This window comes from Sceloporus occidentalis, unplaced genomic scaffold, assembly GCF_023333645.1.
Source record: "Sceloporus occidentalis isolate IW3139 unplaced genomic scaffold, rSceOcc1.0.p SCAF_321, whole genome shotgun sequence".
Classification (NCBI taxonomy): domain Eukaryota; kingdom Metazoa; phylum Chordata; class Lepidosauria; order Squamata; family Phrynosomatidae; genus Sceloporus; species Sceloporus occidentalis.
In genome coordinates this window covers 29,402-50,766 of record NW_028317301.1, presented here as the reverse complement: position 1 = coordinate 50,766, position 21,365 = coordinate 29,402, and the positions used below count along the sequence as shown (strand labels likewise).

Below are 21,365 nucleotides of genomic sequence, written 5' to 3'. Positions count from 1 at the left end.
ATGTAAGGAAGTTTTACTTTACTGAGAGGGTGGTAGAAAAACGAAACCGCCTCCCATCACAGGTGGTAGAGGTCAATACAGTGAGGGTATTAAACATGCATGGGATAGACATACGGCTCCTGAATCTAAGACGAGACCGACGACTGATTAAGGTTTGAGTCGTTACAGCAGGAGAAACGGGCAGACCTTATGGGGCCAAATGGTTCTGATCTACCGGCAGAATAAAGAACACATAGATCATCATTTGGCGTTCTAGACATTCTTCAAAGGAAAAAAAAAAAAAAGGCTAAAATTATCTCGAAAAGATGCTTTACCAAAAAAATGACGGAAGCCTTCTCTCTCTCGGCACCCAAATACTTCCCCCCTGAACACCCGGTCGGCCCCTCTTGTAACAATACGTCTTCTCTAACGTCCAAAACCACCTCCGCTTTTCAAAGCATTTGGGAGTCATTAAGCAAAAAACATGACGTCCCCCAAAGACAGGTGCTGCTTTGATGCTCGGTCAGCCGGCAACAGAAAAAAAGGTAGATATGTAATTAACTTTCCACCCGTACGAGGGCGTTAAAGACTTTTACAATGAACAGCGCACAATTAAGTAGATAAACACTAATTAAATGGGGGAGAGCAGTTGCCCGGACTATTGCGGAGTCCATTGTTTTCTCAAGGAGCCCAGCATGGGGGGGGGGGTGGGGGGGGGTGTTAGGGCACGTTCATGGAAAGAGCGGTTGCGTTCTGTTCCCCGCCGGTTCTAAATGGTCAGGATTGTCGCTTTTATCGGAGTCTCCATCTCGTGTGTGGCTAAGACGCAGCCTTGCTTAAGAAGGCCTGCCAACAAAGGACAAATTTTTAACCCAGGAAAAGCGCCAGCCAAAGAAAGCATATGGTGGAGGAAACGGGGAGTGGAGACAAGCCTTGGGTAGAAAGGACCTTTTCAGATGAAGTTCCTTGTTGTTGGAAGATGAGTAATTAGCAAAGTCAATACGGCGAAGTGGAAAGAGATCAGAGCCAAATAACTTGACTTCAAAGTTCTTTTGGACATTTTAAGGAGACTCCTGCGTGGTTAACACAGGGCTGTGTGTGCCGATCGAGGCATCGTTTGGGACGATTACCCGGAGCTCCGAAAAAAATAAATAAATAATAAATAACTTGTTAAAAGGACACGTTCATCCGTGAAAGTTATTTTTTCCTCTTTAAGAGGATGTTACCATCAATCTAGTCACAGCCCTCGACACAAGGTCTTAACGACCAAACCTCCTGTCCAGAAGATCACGGGTTCGGGCGTCTGGAAATGAGCGCATAAAGAAAGGGGGGGGAAAAAATGGATTTCTTTTAAATGTAATGATTTTATTGATTCAAAAACCAGATTTCTTTAGGTCTCACAGCACAGCTGTGGCAAAGAGTCAAACAGGAGTAGCAAGAGGGGGGGGGCACTCACATCTGCAATAGATAATCCTTTAAAAAGGTCCTGTCGTCAATCAATAATCCAGGAGATGTTCAGCAGAACACGCCGGCGTCCAGACTTCTTTTAATGGAAGGGATGCAACGCTGCACAAGCCAGGAAGCTCCCTCACTTCTTCCCTGGGGAGGAAAAAAACACGGGATCAGCCACCCACATGCTGCTGAAACTTCGCCTGGGCTGACCACCTACCGCCATGTACGTCCTCTCTATGGGATGTATAAACTGTCTTGAAGTTTGGGATCCGAGTCACTCTTCTATAGTCTACAGAGACCTCTTATTGATTAGGCCCATGAGAGCCTGAAAGAGCGACCAAGCATTTGAGAAGCCCCCACGATAGGACCTACGTGGGGCAAGCTATCAGGCTAGACCCTATTCCCTTTGCCTTGAGGATTACCTGGCAGTTTCAGCCACTTGGGAACTTTTGCTGGTTCTCTTTGAACTTGCTGCGGGGCGTTAGGCGCGGGGCGTTCATCACAGGCAGCAGAGCTCTCGAGTGCCGTCGGGATTTCTGTCGGCCCGACGCCTGCGGCGTTCTCCAAAACTGGGGCAGGAGGAGACGCCGGGGGGCGAGGCATTGTCCTGTCCCCCCCCAAAAAAAAACAGGATAGTACGTTATATCAAGAACAATAAAAACAAAACTGCTCTTTTAGCTGAAGTGGGTATTACCGGTCGATCAGGACATCGGCTTGTGACGGAGGAACCGGAGCTTTCAGGAGTTCCTGGCGCAGAAAATGTTCTGTAAGAAAGAAAAAAAATGTAACTGAATCGGTTGGCCTTTAGTGGTGCGATTTAGTAACCAAAACGTATTTAGTCTCCAGTACGGAATCACAGAAAACACAGAAAAATGAGTACATTAACATAACTTTTCTTTTTTCGTTACAGAAAGAAGGAACATTTGCAGGGTTTTGGGTCTATATTTTTGGCATTGGCTCTCCCACCTTGGACAGAAGCGATCGCAGGTTACAGACCTATTGCTCCTCGCCAGGTGGGTGATTCTTTGCCAAATTAGCTATGAAAAAGCCAATAGGAAGCAGCCCTATTCACTTATATGGATTCCAGGACCAAAAGGCAGAGGAGAAATAGGAGCTCTGGATCCCCCGGGGGTGCACAGCGTTCAATTTCACTTTAAAGGCTTTACACGTCAGTCATTAATCTGCAGCACATAAAAGAACCCATATATTCTTATAAATCAATTACAGCTGCATGATATGTGCCTCGTGCACCTGCTCCCCGCATGCTTTGTGCTTTCCAATCTGCCCTTGCATGTGACCGGTGCAGGACTCGAGGAGCCTTTAACCTCCCAACTCTGCAAGCTGCGGAGATGAAACGTTAACAGGAGCGTTAGCGAGCTGCCCGCGCAGGGTGCTGGGATTAACAAAAGTCATCGTTTTCACGGATTTCCCCCCCCCAGAGTGCCGGACACGGGACAGCAGGACGTGAGCTCTAAACGAGAGCCACCCCACTGCTCCTGGGACGCCTGCTACAGATATAACGAGATCCAAAACAGCGATACAGGATCCCCGGTACACATTACCTCTTTGCACTTGTGATCCAAAGTGGACAACGGCCGCGGGGAACAGATCAGCCTGGGGATTAAATGAATATTTTTTACACTATAAATTGCGACTTCAGTAACCCCACAACCAAAATTCACCATTTCTTTTTATAAATTTGAACGGCAGAAAAGATTAATAAAATAAAAAAAAAAAAAAAAGACATCCGACGATGAGCCCGATACGCTATCAATGTGTACGGACCCCTCGATTCGATGTAAATAAATACCAACAGACATTATAATACATTCACTTTATAAATATATATATATATTTATAAATATCTTTAAATAATATGGACCAATCCTGGAAGAAGAAGAGAAAAAAAAAAACCCAAAACGGACGCAACTTAATCAGACATGGCGTCTGGACTCATATTACATAGCGATGTATTGGGAGGGCTCAACAAACGCCAGGAGCGGGTTGCCACGGCTAGTAGATTTGAATCGCTGGCTCCTAATATCCGTGACATTTTATATACATGTATCTAGAAAGAAAGCCGGCTTGTAACGTCTACGTATACTCGGCGACGCGTTATATCACGTGTCCAGATGAGCGTTTTCCCGACGGCCACGGTATAGGAGATCCGACGCAAGCTTTCATGGAGCGGGGCGACTACGAGAAGCCGCCTGGGGGCTCTTTAAACGTTTCCTCCTCGGTCGGTATTGTGTAAGGTTGCATGCCATCGAAAAACAAAGACAGCTTTCCGCAAACTTCAATTACCGAGCACCAGACACGGTCAAAACTCAGCGAGCGAACAATCTCCAGCGCTTTGATCTTTCCCTCTCATCTGTAGGGTTTTTTTCGCTATTTAGAAGACGACAGCTTAAAAAAGGGCCCCCTCGCTCCCCCCCCCCCACCCCTGGAAATACACTAGCCCCCCTTTAAAAGACAGAATTTCTTTTATGCAGTCTGGAAGCAGGGAAATTAGGTTTGGGTAGCGTGTTTGGTGCTGGAATTTTTTAATAACCTCCTCTCTCTCCTCTCCCCCCTCCCCAATTATTGCGGCGAATAATTAACATAGTGGAGGAGATAACTGAATCCAGCATCTCCACTGAAAGATCTTTTAGTTCAAAGCTTGTCCCTGTTTTTGTCGTTCTCCCTGGTGCCGCCGCCGCTAAAAAACTTCCTTGTCAGTCAATCTCTGGGCAAACACTTCAAAGCCTCACGAGGAAAAGGCCCCCAGGGTCAGAGAAAATTCATGGCAATGGAAACAGGGCTGCACATACACCCAGAAAAAAAGAGAAAAAGAAACACGGACGCCAACACCAAGCCAGATATACACAAAGAAGAAAGTCATGGAAAAACAAAGAGAGGAGAGAGAGAGAAAAAAGGAGATAAATGGTGGAAGCCGGTAGAGAAAAAAAGAGATTAAATGCATGAAAGAAAAAAAAAAAAAGAACGGGGCGGCAATCAGCTAACAGTCCCTATCTGTCACCAAATACATGTTTGTTCCTCCAGACATAAACAGCTCTGATGCATTAAAGCAACATTTCAATCAAAGTGTCCGGAGAAAGGAGCTCGGGCTGCTATGATGTGAGGCATTCCTTCATCTGGGGACGGGAGCTGATTAAAGTGCCACAGGTCTGTTTAGTTTGAAGTCGGAAGATCAATAAGAGAGCGGAGGACTTCAAAGCCGGCCGAGCCGGGAATGAAGGGCAAGATCCAGAACGCAAACAATTTAGAGAGACGCATACATAGATCTGAAAAGAGAAACAAGCTTTGAAATGACGTTAAAGGGCTAAGCGATGTCTTCACGGGCGCAGATCAAAAGCCTCAGACAGGAAGGAACCGCCGGGGAACGAGGGCTGGAGCTGGGAGAGGAGGGCGACGCGGCCCACCGCAAATACTGCGCTCTTATTACACATCTGCAGCCCCCCCCAAAAGAATAAAAAGGGGGTTTTTCTTAATAAAATCTATTGCCGCTGCATGTGGGGGGGGACTTTCTTCTGCGCAAAGCGCTGCGGAATATCACGCTGTATCAATTATTACATAATACGGGGATGGACACTATGCAGGGTCTAACAACAATATAATAATAGAAAAATATATTGCATCTGACTCCTCTCTTATATATTTGGGGGAGAAACAGGTTAAAAATGATAACGTTTTAAACTCATTTAAATGCATTATTTTTTTCACTTAATGTATTGTTACGGTATAAAGCCGTCGTGGAACATTTTTTTTTTTTATCGGTAACCTATTTTTTAAAGCGCTAGTATGAAATGTATAGAAATATATATTTTAAATGTATTAAAGTATAAAAAGATAGTTTTCCAGACCAATCAGCCTACAACATATTCACAAAAAAAAAACAAAACCTAAAAATATTTATAAAACAAAATAAGCAAAAAATCCCCCAAACATTCTAACATCACATAGAAGATATTTTTATACTAAATTAAATTATTTTGCTTTTATTATTAAATTATTTTAATATCTTTTATTTTTCTTAATGTGGAGATTAGCGTAGGGTAAATCCTCCTTTTGTACCGGGCTATGGAATATGTCGGTCCTTGATAAATAAACGAATAAAAATTCCTCATCCCTTTGGTATTCATGAGTTAAGCAATTGATGATTGCAGAGGGGCGAAAAAATAAACACACACAGCTTAGTATACCCGTCCCTGTGCTGCCTCCTTTAGATCCAAGTGTCCCCTCTTCCCAAAACATACACAACTTTCATGGAGACAGGATGCGTCTTATTGCCCTCCGAGCCCTGGGGAAAGACCACAACCCCCCCCCCCCCCTTGGGTGACACTTTTATTGAGTGCTTTAAGGTTCAGTGGAAGCGCCTCTATTAGGAACAGCAGTCATGGAAATCCAGCCAAGAATAACAGGGCTGCCAGCAAGATGAAAGTAGGAGGCGGGAGGCTCCGCTGCCGGAGCATTACAGAGAAGAAAGACCCCTTCACAAGCTGCCAAGAGCTCAGATAGCCCCCTCTCCTCCCAGGAACCTCGTCTGGGCTGAACACACAAGCTCAGGGGGCTCGGGTTACTACAGGGAAGGAAGACGTGGAGACCCCGCGCCGCTGTGTGGCACCCGCAAACAAACCGCTTACCAGCCCGAGGACCCCCGGCGCTTGTCCACACACGGCAAAGGTGGAGGGGCAGGCCCGGCGACGAGGAAGGGCTTATCCGGATTTCCGCAGCGCTGGGGTAAAAAGGGCCAGCGGAGCGAACGCGTTCCCGTATTGCCGGAGAGACTTTTTATCTCCGAGCTGGGAAAATTCGATGTGAACGTACACGCCAGACAGAACACGTTAGGATGTGACAGTAGAGATGGAGCTGGGTACCAGCCGTAGCATTTACGGAGCTCCTGCGGTGCGTTCGGGGCTCCCCTGTTATCATTGGTTCCCAGCGGCTACCGTATGCAAATTAAACCAGGTGTGTGATAATTACCTGGAACAGGGTTTGGGAATCATCCTTCAATTCGGTCCTTGGGGGTGTAATAACTGCAGTAAAAGATAAATAGAGCGGATTAACGACAGCGAGGGCTGCAATCGAACATAAGCTTCCGGCAGAAACGATCCGGTCGCTATTTAGACCTTCAGCCTAACACAAGTACTGCAATACGTGACTTTATATACCGCAGCCATAACCCTTTTAAACCTGATTTACAGAATTGTATATCTGAAGTAAGCACTGATTGGAAGAAGCCTCTGTTGCCACTGCAGCAGAAAAAAATATTGGACGTTTCTGGGTTCATTGAGACAGGAATAAAATGGCACAATATTTAATTTCTATGTTATGTGTAACGGGAGTAGCATACTTGAAGAATTTCTCAAAGAAAATCAGATGGGAGGTTTGCTACTTACACAAGTAAAATGGCAGCTGAGGGTCATCCAGGTGACTGCGCACAAACTCTTTCACAGAACCGACTGCAAATCAAAGGGAAGCAGATAAGATTTATACCCCCTTCATGTAGATATAATACAGGGAATAAAATAAAATAAAAAAACATTGCTAAAGTACCCGTCTCTGCTGGGCGGAAGAATCCCTGTACGATATACCGGTCTGGAAACATAACTCTGAGTACAACCTGAAAAATTAAATGAAAAATAATAATAAAATTAAAAAAAAAAAGATGACCCAAATTTTTGCTAAATCTTAGAGGGTGGAAGATTTCTTTTTTTTTACTGCTCAATTTAACAGCCACAATTCCAATAGTTTTATGTTTTACTCAGTTTGCATATAGATTTATCCTACACTTGTGTTAGGGGCTGACCCCTACATAAAAAAAATAAAAAAATCGGGGCCCCTAGACATATACAGAGACCACCATTTGGGAACCTAAAGTTCTAAATCACAGACGGGTCGCTCCGGTACACCTGCCGCCTCATCTAAAAACAATTCCCAGCCAATATATACCAAAGAACTCAAGGTTTCCGCGTCTGCGGATCTGTGAAAAGGATGCGCTATCCTATTAAATGATAAAAAGGAGACGCAGAGAACCACGCCACGCTCCTTCACAGACTTTACGAGTCTCGCTCTAAGTGGGCCTGTTTTGACTGACCTCACAAATCTCAGTAATGTCATAAAAAAACGATTGTTTTGTCATTATTTGGCACCCGGACCTGGAAAACTCCTTTCCTGACTTATAGACTTTGGGTCTTCTGTCTCTGGGGCTGCACTCGGGACGCGAGTGGCTTTGGGAAAACCTGAATCTCTTCTCTGTACCAAAACACTGTTAACTGTCCCCAAATCCTTGTAAAAATCTAGAATCTCACCACCAAGGTACACCAATTACTCAACGGTTTGTAAAAAATGATTTCTTAGACGGATGACCAGCATCCTCCAGCCATGCGTCAACCGTAGCCTTAAGCAGGCCGACCGCAGACGTAATATAAACCGTTGCCAGTTTCTCTTCTGCCAAACCTTCGAGGATGGCCAACCTTCTCACATTAGATTTAATGAGCGTCTTAACATCACCTAGCGATGCTCTAACTGCCTTAGAACTAAAAGCTGGGGGAACTGCCAAACACCTGCGTAATCCTCCACCCGAAACAACCCAACGCCAACCGCCTCTGCATTTTGTTGAAGAACCGGCTGCTGAGTTGATCTGGAGTGTTGGGTCAAGTTTGACCCACATTTAGGCTTAAGCCAGGAGCCAAAGCAATTATAGCGATTATTTGATCCACCGATGGATCTCCGAGATCCACAATGTTACAGAACTTCCCGAAGTTACCAACATTCTCCTTTGGCTTTATCTGTCACCTGAAATCGTATCTCCCGTTGGCTCCTGCGAGACAGTCTCCCCCCCCCCCCCTAATAATGCCTGACATCTTCCTCAAGTCCCGCTGGTCAATGTTTCTATACCCAGCTGTCTTTACTCAGCGAGGGTTCACCGCTGGCATAGCTGCGTTAACAGTGTTATTGAACCGCCATTGTTTCTGAGAGACCCTTATCCAGCACTGTTAGGAAAGGGTTAATCACTGAGCTCGTACGCAGCGACCTTACTTTTGGGTATCTCTCCAGCTTTTCTCTCATTTGCGTCTCCCTCATAGCCTTAGTCATTAAAGGCGATTCTTCTAGCCGCTGCCTGGGGTGTAGAAGAAATTAAAATATTAAAATGATATCAACAGCTTAAAAAAAACAACATTTTACACACGGACTCTAACAGATGTGAAGAAACATTTTCCCAGAGTATAGGGTTTGCAATACTGATTTTTTCCCCTAAATTGAATTTATTGTTATGTCTAAATTTATTATATATAATTATATATATATAAGTGTATACGTCACCTTTCACTTTTGAGTTCAGAAAATCTTCTTCTCACATCATCTACGGTGAGCTCAAAAAAGTCATCTGTTGGCTCCTGGACCCGAACATTGGGGTTCTCCTCCAAATCCAAATGGCACACGAGTGGCTCCCTGTCAATTGGCTGCACAGAAAAGAATGGGGGGTTAGTACATGAGAATACTAGTTAGTAGGAACACGGGAGGATCAGACAGATCCAAGACCCAAAACCATTCACTGCCACAAAAGTACAAATCAATGTCCCTCTCACTCACCTCAGATCCTCCAACCTCCTCCCTGTCTGTTTTGGATTTCTTTGGCTTGGAAGGCCCCGGACTGTGGAAGGGCCCCTGGGCCGTGGCAACTGGCACCTCTGCTTCGGATGACTCTGCGGGTACGTTGGCACCTCCCAGGCGGTGGCCACCTCCTTGGAAGGGGATGAATGGAGAGGCCTGAGCCTGAGGAAGAGACTGGGAAGAGCCAGCGGAGGCTGGAAGCATCACACTACTCGTTCCACTGGACTCCAGCCTCTTCTGTTCTTCAGCCCCAGAAGAAACACCGGTTGACTCTACAACGGGAACCTCGTCCTTCCTTTCCTGAATATCTGCCTCAGCTTTGGAGCCATTTTCTCGGGATTTCTTAGACAGGCCCTTTTCATCTTCACACACTGGTGGCTTCTCACCGTCAGCTTCCATTACAATTGTGCTTTCCGCTTCCTTAGAGAGAGTGGACTTCTCACAGACTGCATCCTTTGACACAGCCAAGTCCTCGGCTTTCACAGGCTGATCAACGTTCCTCATTACAAACCTTTAAAATGAAATCGCAATGAACGCCAGCGGACGGCAGAATCCCCCACGCTAATGAAACCAAGTGAGAACGTGTCTTTACCTGACAATGACGCTTCCACCAGTAATTCCCAGGGACTGAAGGGTTGTTTGCCTTAAGGACGGCTCCCCGGTCACCTGGAGGCATAAGAAGAAACACTTACACAGTTTCTAGTGATTTTGGGTGAAAGGACCCAGGATCCAATAGCTGGGGGGGGGGGGGGGGTACTTGACCCAGTTCTTACTTAGCACCACAATGAGATGAGATGGAAAGACACAACAGTGTGAGATGTGGAAATTGACATATTAATGAGTGGTGTCCCCCCCTGGCATGGGTTAGGATCCCATGTGGGCTCTGCCTTACCTCATCCCTCATGTAGATACAGACAGGGACGAGTCCTGAAGCCTCCAAGAAAACTCTGCAGGAAAGATACAACTGTAATCATCATCATCATCTTAAAATGCAGACGAAAAGCAGACTAACAGGAAAGGTGTGGGGTGTGTTTGTGGCCCTCTCATCTCCTAACTTATGTGATGCTATCATCATAGAAATGGAACATATTGCTCTGAGTTGAGAAATTAGCTAACCAATATCACCAATGTCCAGCCTCTTAGCACAGCCTGAAATAGATGCCACCTCTGCTGGCAGTCAGACCAGGTATAAGGTTTTTCAGCCACTGAATAGCTCCATCTAAAACTAAGTACCAAGAAAGCTTAACAGACAGAACGAGGTCACAGGGATAGGAAAGCACAGACTGATATTTGTGTCAGTACCCGTGCCTTAAACGTGCGCCGTGTCCCAGGCTCAGCGGGGGCTCAGCGGGTTCTCACCTGGTCTCTGGGAACCGGGAGACGACATCCCAAAGGGTCTGGCTGCAAAGAAACTCGTGCTGGTATCGTGCGCCATCCGCCAGCTGCAGCGCCACACGTGCCTTCTGCGTGGACAGGCGATAGCGGTGTTAACATGATGACATCATGCTTTAAAGTTCAGTTAGAAAGTAAATTAAAAATGTATAAAATTGGCGTCCAATCAGGAAGAGGCCATTAAGGTGCATAGGGCTACATATTACCATATTATCATCAGCACCGGAGAGCTCCTGTTGGCTATAGGCCAGTCGGACAGTTAGCCCGCTAAATACAGGAATCCGTGCGCTGGAACAGGTAAGGGGGTTACCAGGGCTACAGGGGACAGAAACCGGTAACATCACGCATGTAGAGAGACACACAACATTCAGGGAAAGCCCTCACCGTGCTCTCTGCCCCTGCTCTCTGCTGCGTGGCACCCACCATCTCCAATTTGGCATTGTTGGGAAGATTGGCGAACCTCCATTGAAGAGACAGATCCAGCACCGTCCTCTGAAACCTGCAGATCAGGTTAAAAGAGTAAAGATTTAGCAAATAAAAATCTTAAAATAAGTGGCCTACAGACCAACAAGATGCTTTCACTGCTGCTATGGCAACAAAGCCTTACAACCTCATCTTGTGACACACGGCTAGCGCGAGCTGACGGATACTGACGTGGAGCACGTGGGTGACAAATGGCTGTAAAGACACTACCGGTGGCGAGAGATGGTGAGTGCAGTCAGAGCACCCGATAGTTACGAGTCGGACACTCACTTTAGGTCATACTCTACGGGGTTAAAATTCTGTTTCTTGCAGACTTCTTCCAGCACCTGCAAAGAAACACGTGATACATGCACGGGATTACTCGTCATACAATGGAACCGTGTGATATCCTACATGCCCAGTGACAGCCCTGCAGCATATCACACCCCCCCCCCCCACATGCCCGGTGACAGCCCTGCAGCATATCACACCCCCTACATGCCCAGTGATAGTCCTGCAGCATATCACACCCCATACATGCCCAGTGACAGCCCTGCGGCATATCACACCCCCTACATGCCCAGTGACAGCCCTGCGGCATATCACACCCCCCCCCCACATGCCCAGTGAGAGCCCTGCAGCTTATCACACCCCCCTACATGCCCAGTGACAGCCCTGCAGCATATCACACCCCCTACATGCCCAGTGACAGCCCTGCAGCATATCACACCCCCTACATGCCCAGTGACAGCCCTGCAGCATATCACACCCCCTACATGCCCAGTGACAGTCCTGCGGCATATCACCCCCCCCCCCACATGCCCAGTGACAGTCCTGCGGCATATCACACACCCCCCACATGCCCAGTGACAGCCCTGCAGCATATCACACCCCCTACACGCCCAGTGATAGTCCTGCAGCATATCACACCCTCAAAACGGGACAGACATTTAACCCGTACCCCTTGTTATAGGCCCCTCTAGTAACTGTTACAGCCCCGTTCCCCTGGTTTTATACCTGCAGTAAATGCCCCCCTCCCCTGGTTAGATGCCCCACCACCCATGAGCCCCCCGGTGCCCGCCTCATACCCCGCTGCACCGTCACCTGCAGTAACGTGGTCCTCGCTGTCACTTTCACCGTCTGTCGCCTCCCGTTCGGGGCCAAAACCGACACCCCGGGCCCGCCGGTTGCCATTTTACGTGACGTCACCGAAACATTCAATCAGCTTTATTGATATAATAACAAAGACAGAAAGCCAGATCATTCCAAGCGTGACAGCTGCTGGGCGCAGTGACAGGTCATTCAATTCACTAATTTCACACTATTCTGTGTTTAATACTTACTTACAATAATAATAATAAATAACATGATAATAATGATAACAATAGGATAAAAATAATCATAATAACAATACAATAAAATAATATAATAATAACTATTATTATTTGTAGTAGTAGTATTATTGTTATTATAAACACCAAAATACGAATTACAGCCTATTGTACATCAGTCTGCGCTGTAGCTGTAGATATTAGGACAGACCATAGATATTTCTAGACAAAATATAATAATCTCTGTATATTACAAGTAATATAAGGCTGCTTTACTTTACTGAGAGGGTGGTAGATTAGGGGAACAGCATCCAGCAGAAGTGGTAGAGGGTAATACAGTGAGGGTATTAAACATGCATGGGATAGACATCCGGCTCCTGAATCTAAGACGAGACCAACGACAAATACAGAATCGCCGCCTACAATTCCTATCACTCTCAGCCACGTCTGAGCGTGATGCCCTGTGTACAGCCAGCACAAAGGCTCCTTTTCTTTAATTATACAGATTCAAGGCTTCCTGGATCGCGTTTAAATCTGTTTACGTTTTTATTTTATTTGCCCCCCCCCCCCCCCGTTCCGTTAACGTGTATTCATCTCCCCGGGGGACATCTTTACAATATGCGTTAGGTGTTTGTGGAAAAAAAAACCCCAGCTGTGCAAACCTCATGATCCACAAACACTCCGTGGGGAGGAATCAGGACAATGAGTTTCCCGGCTCAATAAAAACTGGAACTTTCATGATACGCAGAGTGTGTTTCTGTACCCGAACGAGGAGCAAAAAAACCTGTTAGAAAAATGCTGTCTGTGGGTTCTAGAAGCCGACGGGCAGTGGGACCGGTTCTAGACCAGATAGCACCCTAGGCAAGAAGCCCCCACACACGCGCACGCACGCTCCATTTATTATTTATACATTTAGCATAGATTATTATTAATTATTATTATTATTCAGTCGGGCGGCAGTTTCTGTTATGACTGCCGGCACTCCATAGTCCGGGCAGCTGCCCGACTCACCTGGCACCGACGGGTAGCACTCACCAACCACCTCGGTGTCTATGGCTGGCTAAGCATCATGGGAGTTGAAGCTCCTCAACAGCTGTGGCGCGACCTGTCAATGGTTAAAAAAAAAATGTTGAGCGATGATAACACCAAATCCTGCTATTTTCATGGCCTTTCTGAGTCTTACAAGCCGCAGGTTCGGGCATCAAATACCCAAACGTCACCCTCTGCCGGTATAAGAGTCCAAATTATGGCAGCAAAATAATATTTATTATATTAATATTATTAGTATTTAATATTATTATATTTATATTGCATTATTAGTAGTATTTATTATTATTACTAGTGTATTATATTATTAGCTTTATATTAACATTATTATATTATTATTAGTACCGGTAGTAGTATTATAAATTATTATATTATCTTATATTTATATAGCGCCACCAGTTCCTGCGGCTCTTCTTGCAGTCCCTACGTTCAAAGGGTCTGACGAAACTAGAACTGACAGACTAAGACAAGCCCATACTGGGCTCAGAAGCTTACAATCTATTCAACTGGACTCCCCCAAAAACCTTTCTTGGCCGCAAAAAGGTGCCACCATCAACAGCCGTGTGAGCGGCGAAAGCCATCGTCCGGGGAAGCGCGCCGAACGCCTCTACACGCTGCAAACCTGGAATGCTTTCATTGCTGGGCCGCTCTGGCCCATACCGACTGATCGTGAAAAGAAGCAGGCACCCCGCGTCGCTAAGATCGCTTTTCCTGAAACGGTAAGCCTGGCTGAGAGTGATGTGAGTTTCCCAACACAGAAACTTGAGCACACAAGAAAATACGTGTGTGTTTTTGTTAAGGTTGCTGTGTACCCAGGTGAGAGCGCACCTGGGTGGGGAGAGACTGCAGGGTATTTACAAGGCAGTACGATTTGATCTATACATTGTGTACCTGCAGCCAATCACCCATCTGCCCCACTCGTTACAGCCCTGATAGTAATAGCCCCAGTTTGAGCGGCACAGCGTGGTTTCCCCCCCCCCGCTATGCTTTGTTGGTGACAGTAATGTGTTAGTAAACTGCCCCACCCTGATAGATGCCCCCCTTCCCTGGCTTATTAGTTATATCATGCCCCAATTTCCCCCCAGCCCCTCTCCCTGCCCTGCCTCCCGAGTCCTCCTCTTGATGTGTTAAAGTTCTGGGACGGATGTGGGAAGCTCTGATCTAATCTGCTGGAGATTCAGCCCTTTGAAACTCTCAGTGCCTCTCAAATTACTCCCATTTACCCCTAAAAGACCCCTAAGTGACTTCACGTCGATGACTTTAACGGCTCTTTAATGAGGAAATGGCAAGCTAGCCTGTGGCAGGGGGAGGTCCAGGCTAATCTGAAAGGGTTAATTTAAAGCCCCCCTCCTCCGCTGCAGCCACTCTCCAGATCCTGACTGTGCTGTGAGCCTCAAACTCCTGCTCCTCTCCCGAGTCCTGCACTCCTCACCTACCCTGCCTCTGCTGTGGGGGGTTTTTTCACCCCGGGATCTGGATTCGGTGTTGCTCCATCGCACTGCGCGTTGAGTTTGGGTTTATTCTGCTCGGTTCTGTCTCTGAAGAAGGTCGCGGTCTGGTCTATCCAGGCTTGGGTTCAATCTGGTGGTCCTCACTGGACTCTCCTACATCTGAGAGGTCCGCATTGCACTCCTTACATACACCTTGCGCTCTCGGGGGTGGATCTTGCATTCCGTGTACATCTCTAGATGGTGGATCTGGTGGTCTGACCCCACAACACCTCTGCACCTGCCTTTATCGTCGGGTGACCTGGACATCGGTCATCCTTATTGTCCCACAGAGCATATCCTGCTGGACTCACAGCCGGCCCTTTGGAGTATTGGAGAGACGTGCGGTCCACAAGGTTAGTCCGTGTGTTATGTTGATCCTGAGTGGGAGTGGGGGTGGGGGTGGGTATCTTGGAGCACCTTGGACTCTCTGACCAGTGGTGGTGGTGGTGGAGACTACATGAGCTCTCCCAAGATGTGGGTGCCGGACGGATGAAAGCGGAGGGGAATGAATGAGAGGTAAGGACCGACCATGTGAGGGTGCCGCAGCCTGGCGTGAGGGTGCAGTGGGGATACCGTGTGGCTGCAGTGAATGGGAACGCCAGGGGGTTTGTGGATGCAGGGAAGGGGCAACAAGTATGATGTGGTGGGTCTTGCGGCCGCAGTGAAGGTACAATGCGACAGGTTGTGGGTGCAGTGAAGGGACCGGGTGGGTCGTTCACGAGTGTACTGAAGGTGCAGTGGAACAGTTTGTGGGCTCCATGAAAGGACAGGGAGTATATTTTGGGGTGCAACGAAAGGATAGCAAAATTCTAGTTTGAGTGTTTAGGGGGAATGGTTTGCGACGGCAGTGGATATGTTTGTTGGGTCAGCGGGGATGTTTTGTGGGTGCAGTGGGAACGGGTTGTGAGGGCAGTGGACATAGTGGGTGCAATGTGGATAGGAAAGCAGCGGTAATGTTAGTGGGGGCATAGAAACATAGGATCACCTGGCAGATCGGCCCCGTCTTAGATTCAGAACCCATATGTCTATCCCATGCATGTTTAAATCCCCTCACTGTGTTGGCCTCTACCACTTCTGCTGGAAGGCTGTTTCACTTATCTACAACTTTCTCATTAAAGTATAAAGTGCAGTGGAGATGGCTGCGAGGACGGTGGAAATGTTGGTGGGTGCGGGAGGGATTTAGGAACGGCTTCCCAGCAGGAGCGGTAACGATGTGGGAATCCAGTGCCTGGTAGCACGTCAGTTCACAGCTTGCTGAGGCCGTGATGGCGGTCATTGCCGTGTTTCCGCACTGAGCTTCCGCTCTTTAATCTTGTTAATTACCATCATTAGCTGCCGGCGTTGAGCACCTTATTATATTACAAAAGCTAACGCGTTCTCCAGTATCGACCCAGGGAGACATCTCTCATTCTAGAAATGGATAAATGTACCTGGAAGGGTTAACCTGGATGGAACACTTGCTTGTTTTTCAGTCCTGGTAACTATGTAGCTATGACACCGTTCCTTGGTTGTCCAACATGGGGACCATTAGTGATCGAGATAAGTCGTTAAATAAATCCCGACGCGTTTCGTGGCTTAGGGTGGCGTAGCATGGGCTGGGACACCGCGGTGGCAAAGTCACTTGATTTTGACCACGTGTGAGGTAAGTTTTACTTGATCTTGGCACTTGACCACCTTCGCTTTGTTTTGCTTTCTTGGAAAAAGTGTATATACATTTGCTAAACGAATACAAGAATTTAGGAATACCCAAAAAGCCCATTTCTATAAAATTCTAATTATTCCGGATGCGGGAAGCTGCGAGATTGTAACTCTGCGGGAACGTTTTTTGGTGATGCGGATGTATTCGGCGAGAGTTGGACCGTGCGCGGAAACCCCTCTCTTTTCCCACGGTTAGTGCGCGCGGTGAGGAGGTACCCCGACCAGGGGGTATTTATCGAGAGGCTCCAGCAGATCGTGACTTTTATACTTCCACGTGTTTATCGTATTCTGCTCATAGTAGATGCTCGGTCTGTTCCCCTTCAGTGGTACCGCTAAGATTTATCCCAATTCCTCCCTCCCTCCTTCTGCCTCTCCCCATTCCCCGGACGCAGCCTGCGGTTGATGAGGGAAAGAAAGAGGATGCCAGAGAGGCAGAGATCAAAGAGCCGTGGAGACACCCAGAACCACAGAAAAGGAAAGGGGGGGTGGGGATGGGACTGAAAGAAGCATGGATTGAAGGAGAAATAGGAAGAGGGGAGAGAAAGAGAGTGAGAGAGAAATAACGATGAAGAGAAAATCCAGAACGTTTTCTCTTAAGTCTCCTTCCGCGAAGTCCGAATAAACCGTGATCTGCTTTGTGTGGATTTTTAGGATCCTGTGGTTAGGGGGGGTCCTCGGAACCCTATTTACCCAACACACAGACCCTCTGTAATGATATGAGGTCATATTGTATTAGTGTTGGATTCTCATTGGCAGCTATTGTATCATCTAGAAGCATGGAGGCTTTAGCCGATGGTCGTTTGTCTAGAACCCAATACCATAGAGGTCTCTCTGTGTCGGCAGGAGGGGGATGTAATGCGTGGAGCGTTACTGTGATCTAGAACGTGAGCAGGAACGTGCCTTTTTGGTGCCGTTCGTTACTGAGTGGGGTAAATGTGAAGATGGAGAAAGAGAAGGCTACCTGCTCTTTTTGGTGTGATGGAACCTGGCTGAGGGTTTCCAACGAAGTGTCCCAAACGCCAAGCTTGGAGAACGAGCCAACGTTTTGCAAAGGACACTTTAAAGATGTAGAGATATAAATACAAGTTTATAGAAGAGTCTCCAAAACCATGGAATCAAGAGTCAAGCGGATGAAGAAATAAGGTCAACTCAATGAAACGCCCAAGGTGTGATCCTTCTCGGGAATCCTGTACAATAAAAATGTTGGGTCGCTTGTCTCCTGGGGCTCTCCGGAGGTAAATGGCGGGTGCATCAGACCTAAGCCGAAAACCTGAAATCTGGAAGAAATCCCCCCCCCCCCCCCCAATAATTCGTTGAAGATTCGTCTTGCGTCGCTTTACCGGATCAGCGTATGTCCTTCACGCTCAATGACACTTTTATTAAAACTTCCGGCCTCAAACAAAGCAAGGAATTATCGACTACGTTTCTTCACTTTCAACGAGACCTTTAAATCTGACGATAGAAAATAAGGGGAATCGAGACAGGTGGCGAGAAAACTGGAAAGGACAGCATTTCTTTATACACCTTTTTTAATATTTGCGCTATAAATCACAAATGGCTATTTACTGGCAAATGTACGGATTACAACATTTTGTGATTTAAAAATGTACTTGTCACCGTGATTTAAAGGGGGGACATTTAATTATTTTTTTAATTATTTAAATTTTTTGCCAGCATAATGTAGAGAATTTTAATCCTCTCCCAGTTCAGGCAATTATCAAGTTTAGTCTGGATTTTACCTTCGGAATATGAACTTCACTTTTTTTCTTATGATTTTACTGAAAATTGTTGAATTAGTGGAGCGCAAATTGAATCTACTAGACAAACCCCCCCCAACTCCTTATCATACTGCCTGTGGGAAACAATAGAATGTCTCGGGCTTAATCACCCATCTGGACACTCTACCTAATAAGTCTATGGAGGAGCGGACTTCATTAGCATTGCCATAAAGCATCAGCTCAGTGTGGTGTTTGAGCTGGAAAAGCCATCCAAAATGTCACATGACTGACAACAATGGCGGTCTGCAGATGCAGGAAGTTTATTGGTACAAAATTTGATACAAACAGGCTTTTGGCAACACAGACAGAACTGTACACAGCGCTGGGGGAGGGGTTGTTACTGTTTACAGTGCTGGGGGTTATAACGGTATACAGCATTGTGGGGGGTTGTTGCTGTTTACAGCGCTGGGGATTATTCTCATACAGAATAATGTTTTTCCTTGCTTTCTCCCCTTTTACTCGGATTTCCGTCTGAATGGATATTGACCGTATTTCACAATCGCTGCTGTATTTTTTTTAGATATGATACAACTTTGAGAGTTAAACCTTTTCTGCTTTCCTGTATTTTAAACACTTCAAGGCGATCAGCCGATCCATTCATATCCAGGCCCTTTTTATCCTCAAAGCTTTTTCATATTACCGAGGGGCCGACTTACTAAAGGCATTCACTATTTATTCTCCTCCGTGTTTGTTTTGTCTCTGAATGGCTTTATACTGGTGCCACTTAGTACAGAACATGAATCATTTTAAGCTGTATACGCGCCCGTAAATAAAGGCTTTAATGTGTTAAAGAGAACTCATAGAAACCTAGAATTTGCTGGCAGATCAGAGACGATTCGGCCCCCGTCTGGTCGCCCGTTTCTCCTGCTGTAAAGACTCAAACCTTAATCAGTCGTTGGCCTCGTCTTAGATTCAGGAGCCGTATGTCTATCCCATGCGTGTTTAATAAACTCGCTGCCTTAGCCTCTACCACTTCTGCTGGGAGGCTGTTCTCTACCTACTGCCCTCTCAGTAAAGGATAATATAAAGGGAACTAGGCACCTTTATTCCAGGTCTGCCCATATCTATTGGAATATCTTAGTCCGGGCTATCTAACCCCAGTCCTTCGACAAACCCTTTAAGACCCACTTCTTCTGGGAAGCCTTCTGTGTCCTTTTCCTAGCCTCACCACTGCTGTCGGTCATTATGTGATGCACGACTTTCTCCCCCATTGTACAGCTCTGTGGACTATGACAGTGCTATATACATCGGTAATGTGTGTGTTTTGGAAAAGACTTCCATTTTGGCAGGTATGGAGTACTAGGATCCCTCGTCCTATTTCTCAGCCCGCCTTCTGCACTCATCTGTATACATTATACACGGGTACGAGCGCCCCAAGCTTCGTGGGCCATCTTTGTAGATCATTTTCAGGTTCCTTTTATCCATTGGCTGCTGGCACATCGGGCTGTTTGCCCGTGACGCTGGGTTTGCCCGTGACGCTGGGTTTGCCCGTGACGCTGGGTTTGCCCGTGACGCCGGGTTTGCCCGTGACGCTGAGTTTGCCCAGTGGCCTGTCTAGGCTCGGGTATAAATGGCATACTGGTGCAGCACTGGCTTCGTACCAAATCCATCTTTCAACGCCGCTTCATTGAAAGCTACCGCGTTTCAGCTCCAAATATAAAATCCTCAGCCGTGCGTCAAACCACAATAATGGTCTTTAAACGCCAAGACTGGAAATCGCATTACAAAGTGAAGTCGTTTCGGATCTAGGAATTTATTACTCGTAAATATGTCCCGGAAGACGGATGGACTGAAATCCCGTGACTGCTGTCTCATGAGACGTACATCTGGATTTGCTTGTCATCATTTTCGACTCTATTTCCTCCTCCTCTCCCTTTATTGTAAGTCTTCCCATATGGCACGTCTTCTTAACACAACACACACACACAGGTACACACACACATACACAGGTATACACACACACACACACATACACCCCTATATGTAATTAAATGTTATGTATGTAGATTAACTAACAGAGACGTGGAAAATGTGATCACCAATAATGTCTTAAATTATCTGGGAAGAAAAAAATAATAATAAAAAAACCTTTTTAATTTTCATAATAAAAACAAAAAAAAACCCAAGAGTATGGAAAAAAATAGGGAATATTGGAACAGTATGAATAAATTCAGCATAATATGCATAAAAAATTGCTCTGATAATGAATATTATTTAATGATATTCTTTTAATTGTATTGATTTATGTAGCACCCTCATATTCCACAGCGCAGTACAACGGGTAAATGGTACATTTCATGTAGTGCATCACATAAAAATCCAGACAGGGGCTATGTAGGGTCCTGCTATTGTGCAAATGTTTTAAAACCATTAGTATCACTGGGTATATTTGATATATATATATATATATATATATATTTTTTTTTATATATAGTTAGGTGATTTTAGAAATATTTAGTTACCTTTTGGTTTTCATTCATTGTGACCCCAGAAAAATGTAATTTACCAACATCATTATTAGTAACAAAATGCTGTTGCAATTGGATTTATTGTTACAATTAAAATGGATTTTCTGTATTTTTTATATATATATATATATATATATATATATATATATATAGCTTAAATGATTAACATCACTTTTTTTTTAAACTGGTTTTATGAATTTTTGGATGTTTTAAATAATAGACGAGTGGATTTTTTTCCTTCTGATTTTTCATTTATTTAACGTTGATCGCTAGGTTTACATGCAGAAATTGTGAATTCATTTTAGTATGCGATATTGTGGTCCGCCTCAAAACAGACCTACTCATGTGATTGCTGAACAAAATTCATATTTTCTTCCTTTTTAGAAAATTATAAGATTTATAAGCTGGCTTTTATAAAAAATAATAATAAAAAAAAAAAATATATATATTATATAATAAAATCACAGCAGTAATAACTAATTTAATTTAAAATCCCAAATCTGTCTAAATTTACGTGAGAATTCGTGAAAAATGAGGAAACCAATATGAGTAGCGGGGGGGGGGATACTTGATAGAAGTCCGTGTCCTAGAGGTTAATTAGATGGTCTTAAAGAAAGGGTGACAAAATACTTTAAGAAATTGGGGGTATTT

At 45.6% G+C, this 21,365-nt stretch overlaps 1 protein-coding gene across 1 annotated transcript; it reads right to left on the bottom strand.

Annotated features, from left to right (window-relative positions):
- Positions 1 to 1,567: 1,567 nt before the first annotated feature.
- LOC149274781 (tether containing UBX domain for GLUT4-like) lies at positions 1,568 to 12,096 on the bottom strand. The gene is made up of 16 exons (XM_089505274.1): positions 12,007 to 12,096; positions 11,194 to 11,249; positions 10,825 to 10,939; positions 10,408 to 10,508; positions 9,941 to 9,995; positions 9,641 to 9,714; positions 9,028 to 9,559; positions 8,758 to 8,897; positions 8,473 to 8,554; positions 6,988 to 7,054; positions 6,831 to 6,893; positions 6,415 to 6,467; positions 2,994 to 3,045; positions 2,126 to 2,195; positions 1,854 to 2,038; positions 1,568 to 1,578 (listed from the first exon to the last, which is right to left on the bottom strand). The coding sequence occupies exons 1-16, from the start codon at positions 12,094 to 12,096 to the stop codon at positions 1,568 to 1,570; spliced, it is 1,746 nt and encodes a 581-aa protein (XP_089361400.1).
- Between the last annotated feature and the right edge of the window lie 9,269 nt (positions 12,097 to 21,365).

What these genes read in the sequence shown, in the direction of transcription:
- LOC149274781 (XM_089505274.1), bottom strand. Translation starts at nt 12,096, where the DNA reads ATGGCAACCGGCGGGCCCGGGGTGTCGGTTTTGGCCCCGAACGGGAGG. An exon ending in AGGAGGTTGGAGGATCTGAG is followed by an intron (nt 8,898 to 9,027) that starts GTGAGTGAGAGG and finishes TTTTCTGTGCAG; the next exon opens with CCAATTGACAGGGAGCCACT. An exon ending in CTTCCGCCCAGCAGAGACGG is followed by an intron (nt 6,894 to 6,987) that starts GTACTTTAGCAA and finishes TTTGATTTGCAG; the next exon opens with TCGGTTCTGTGAAAGAGTTT.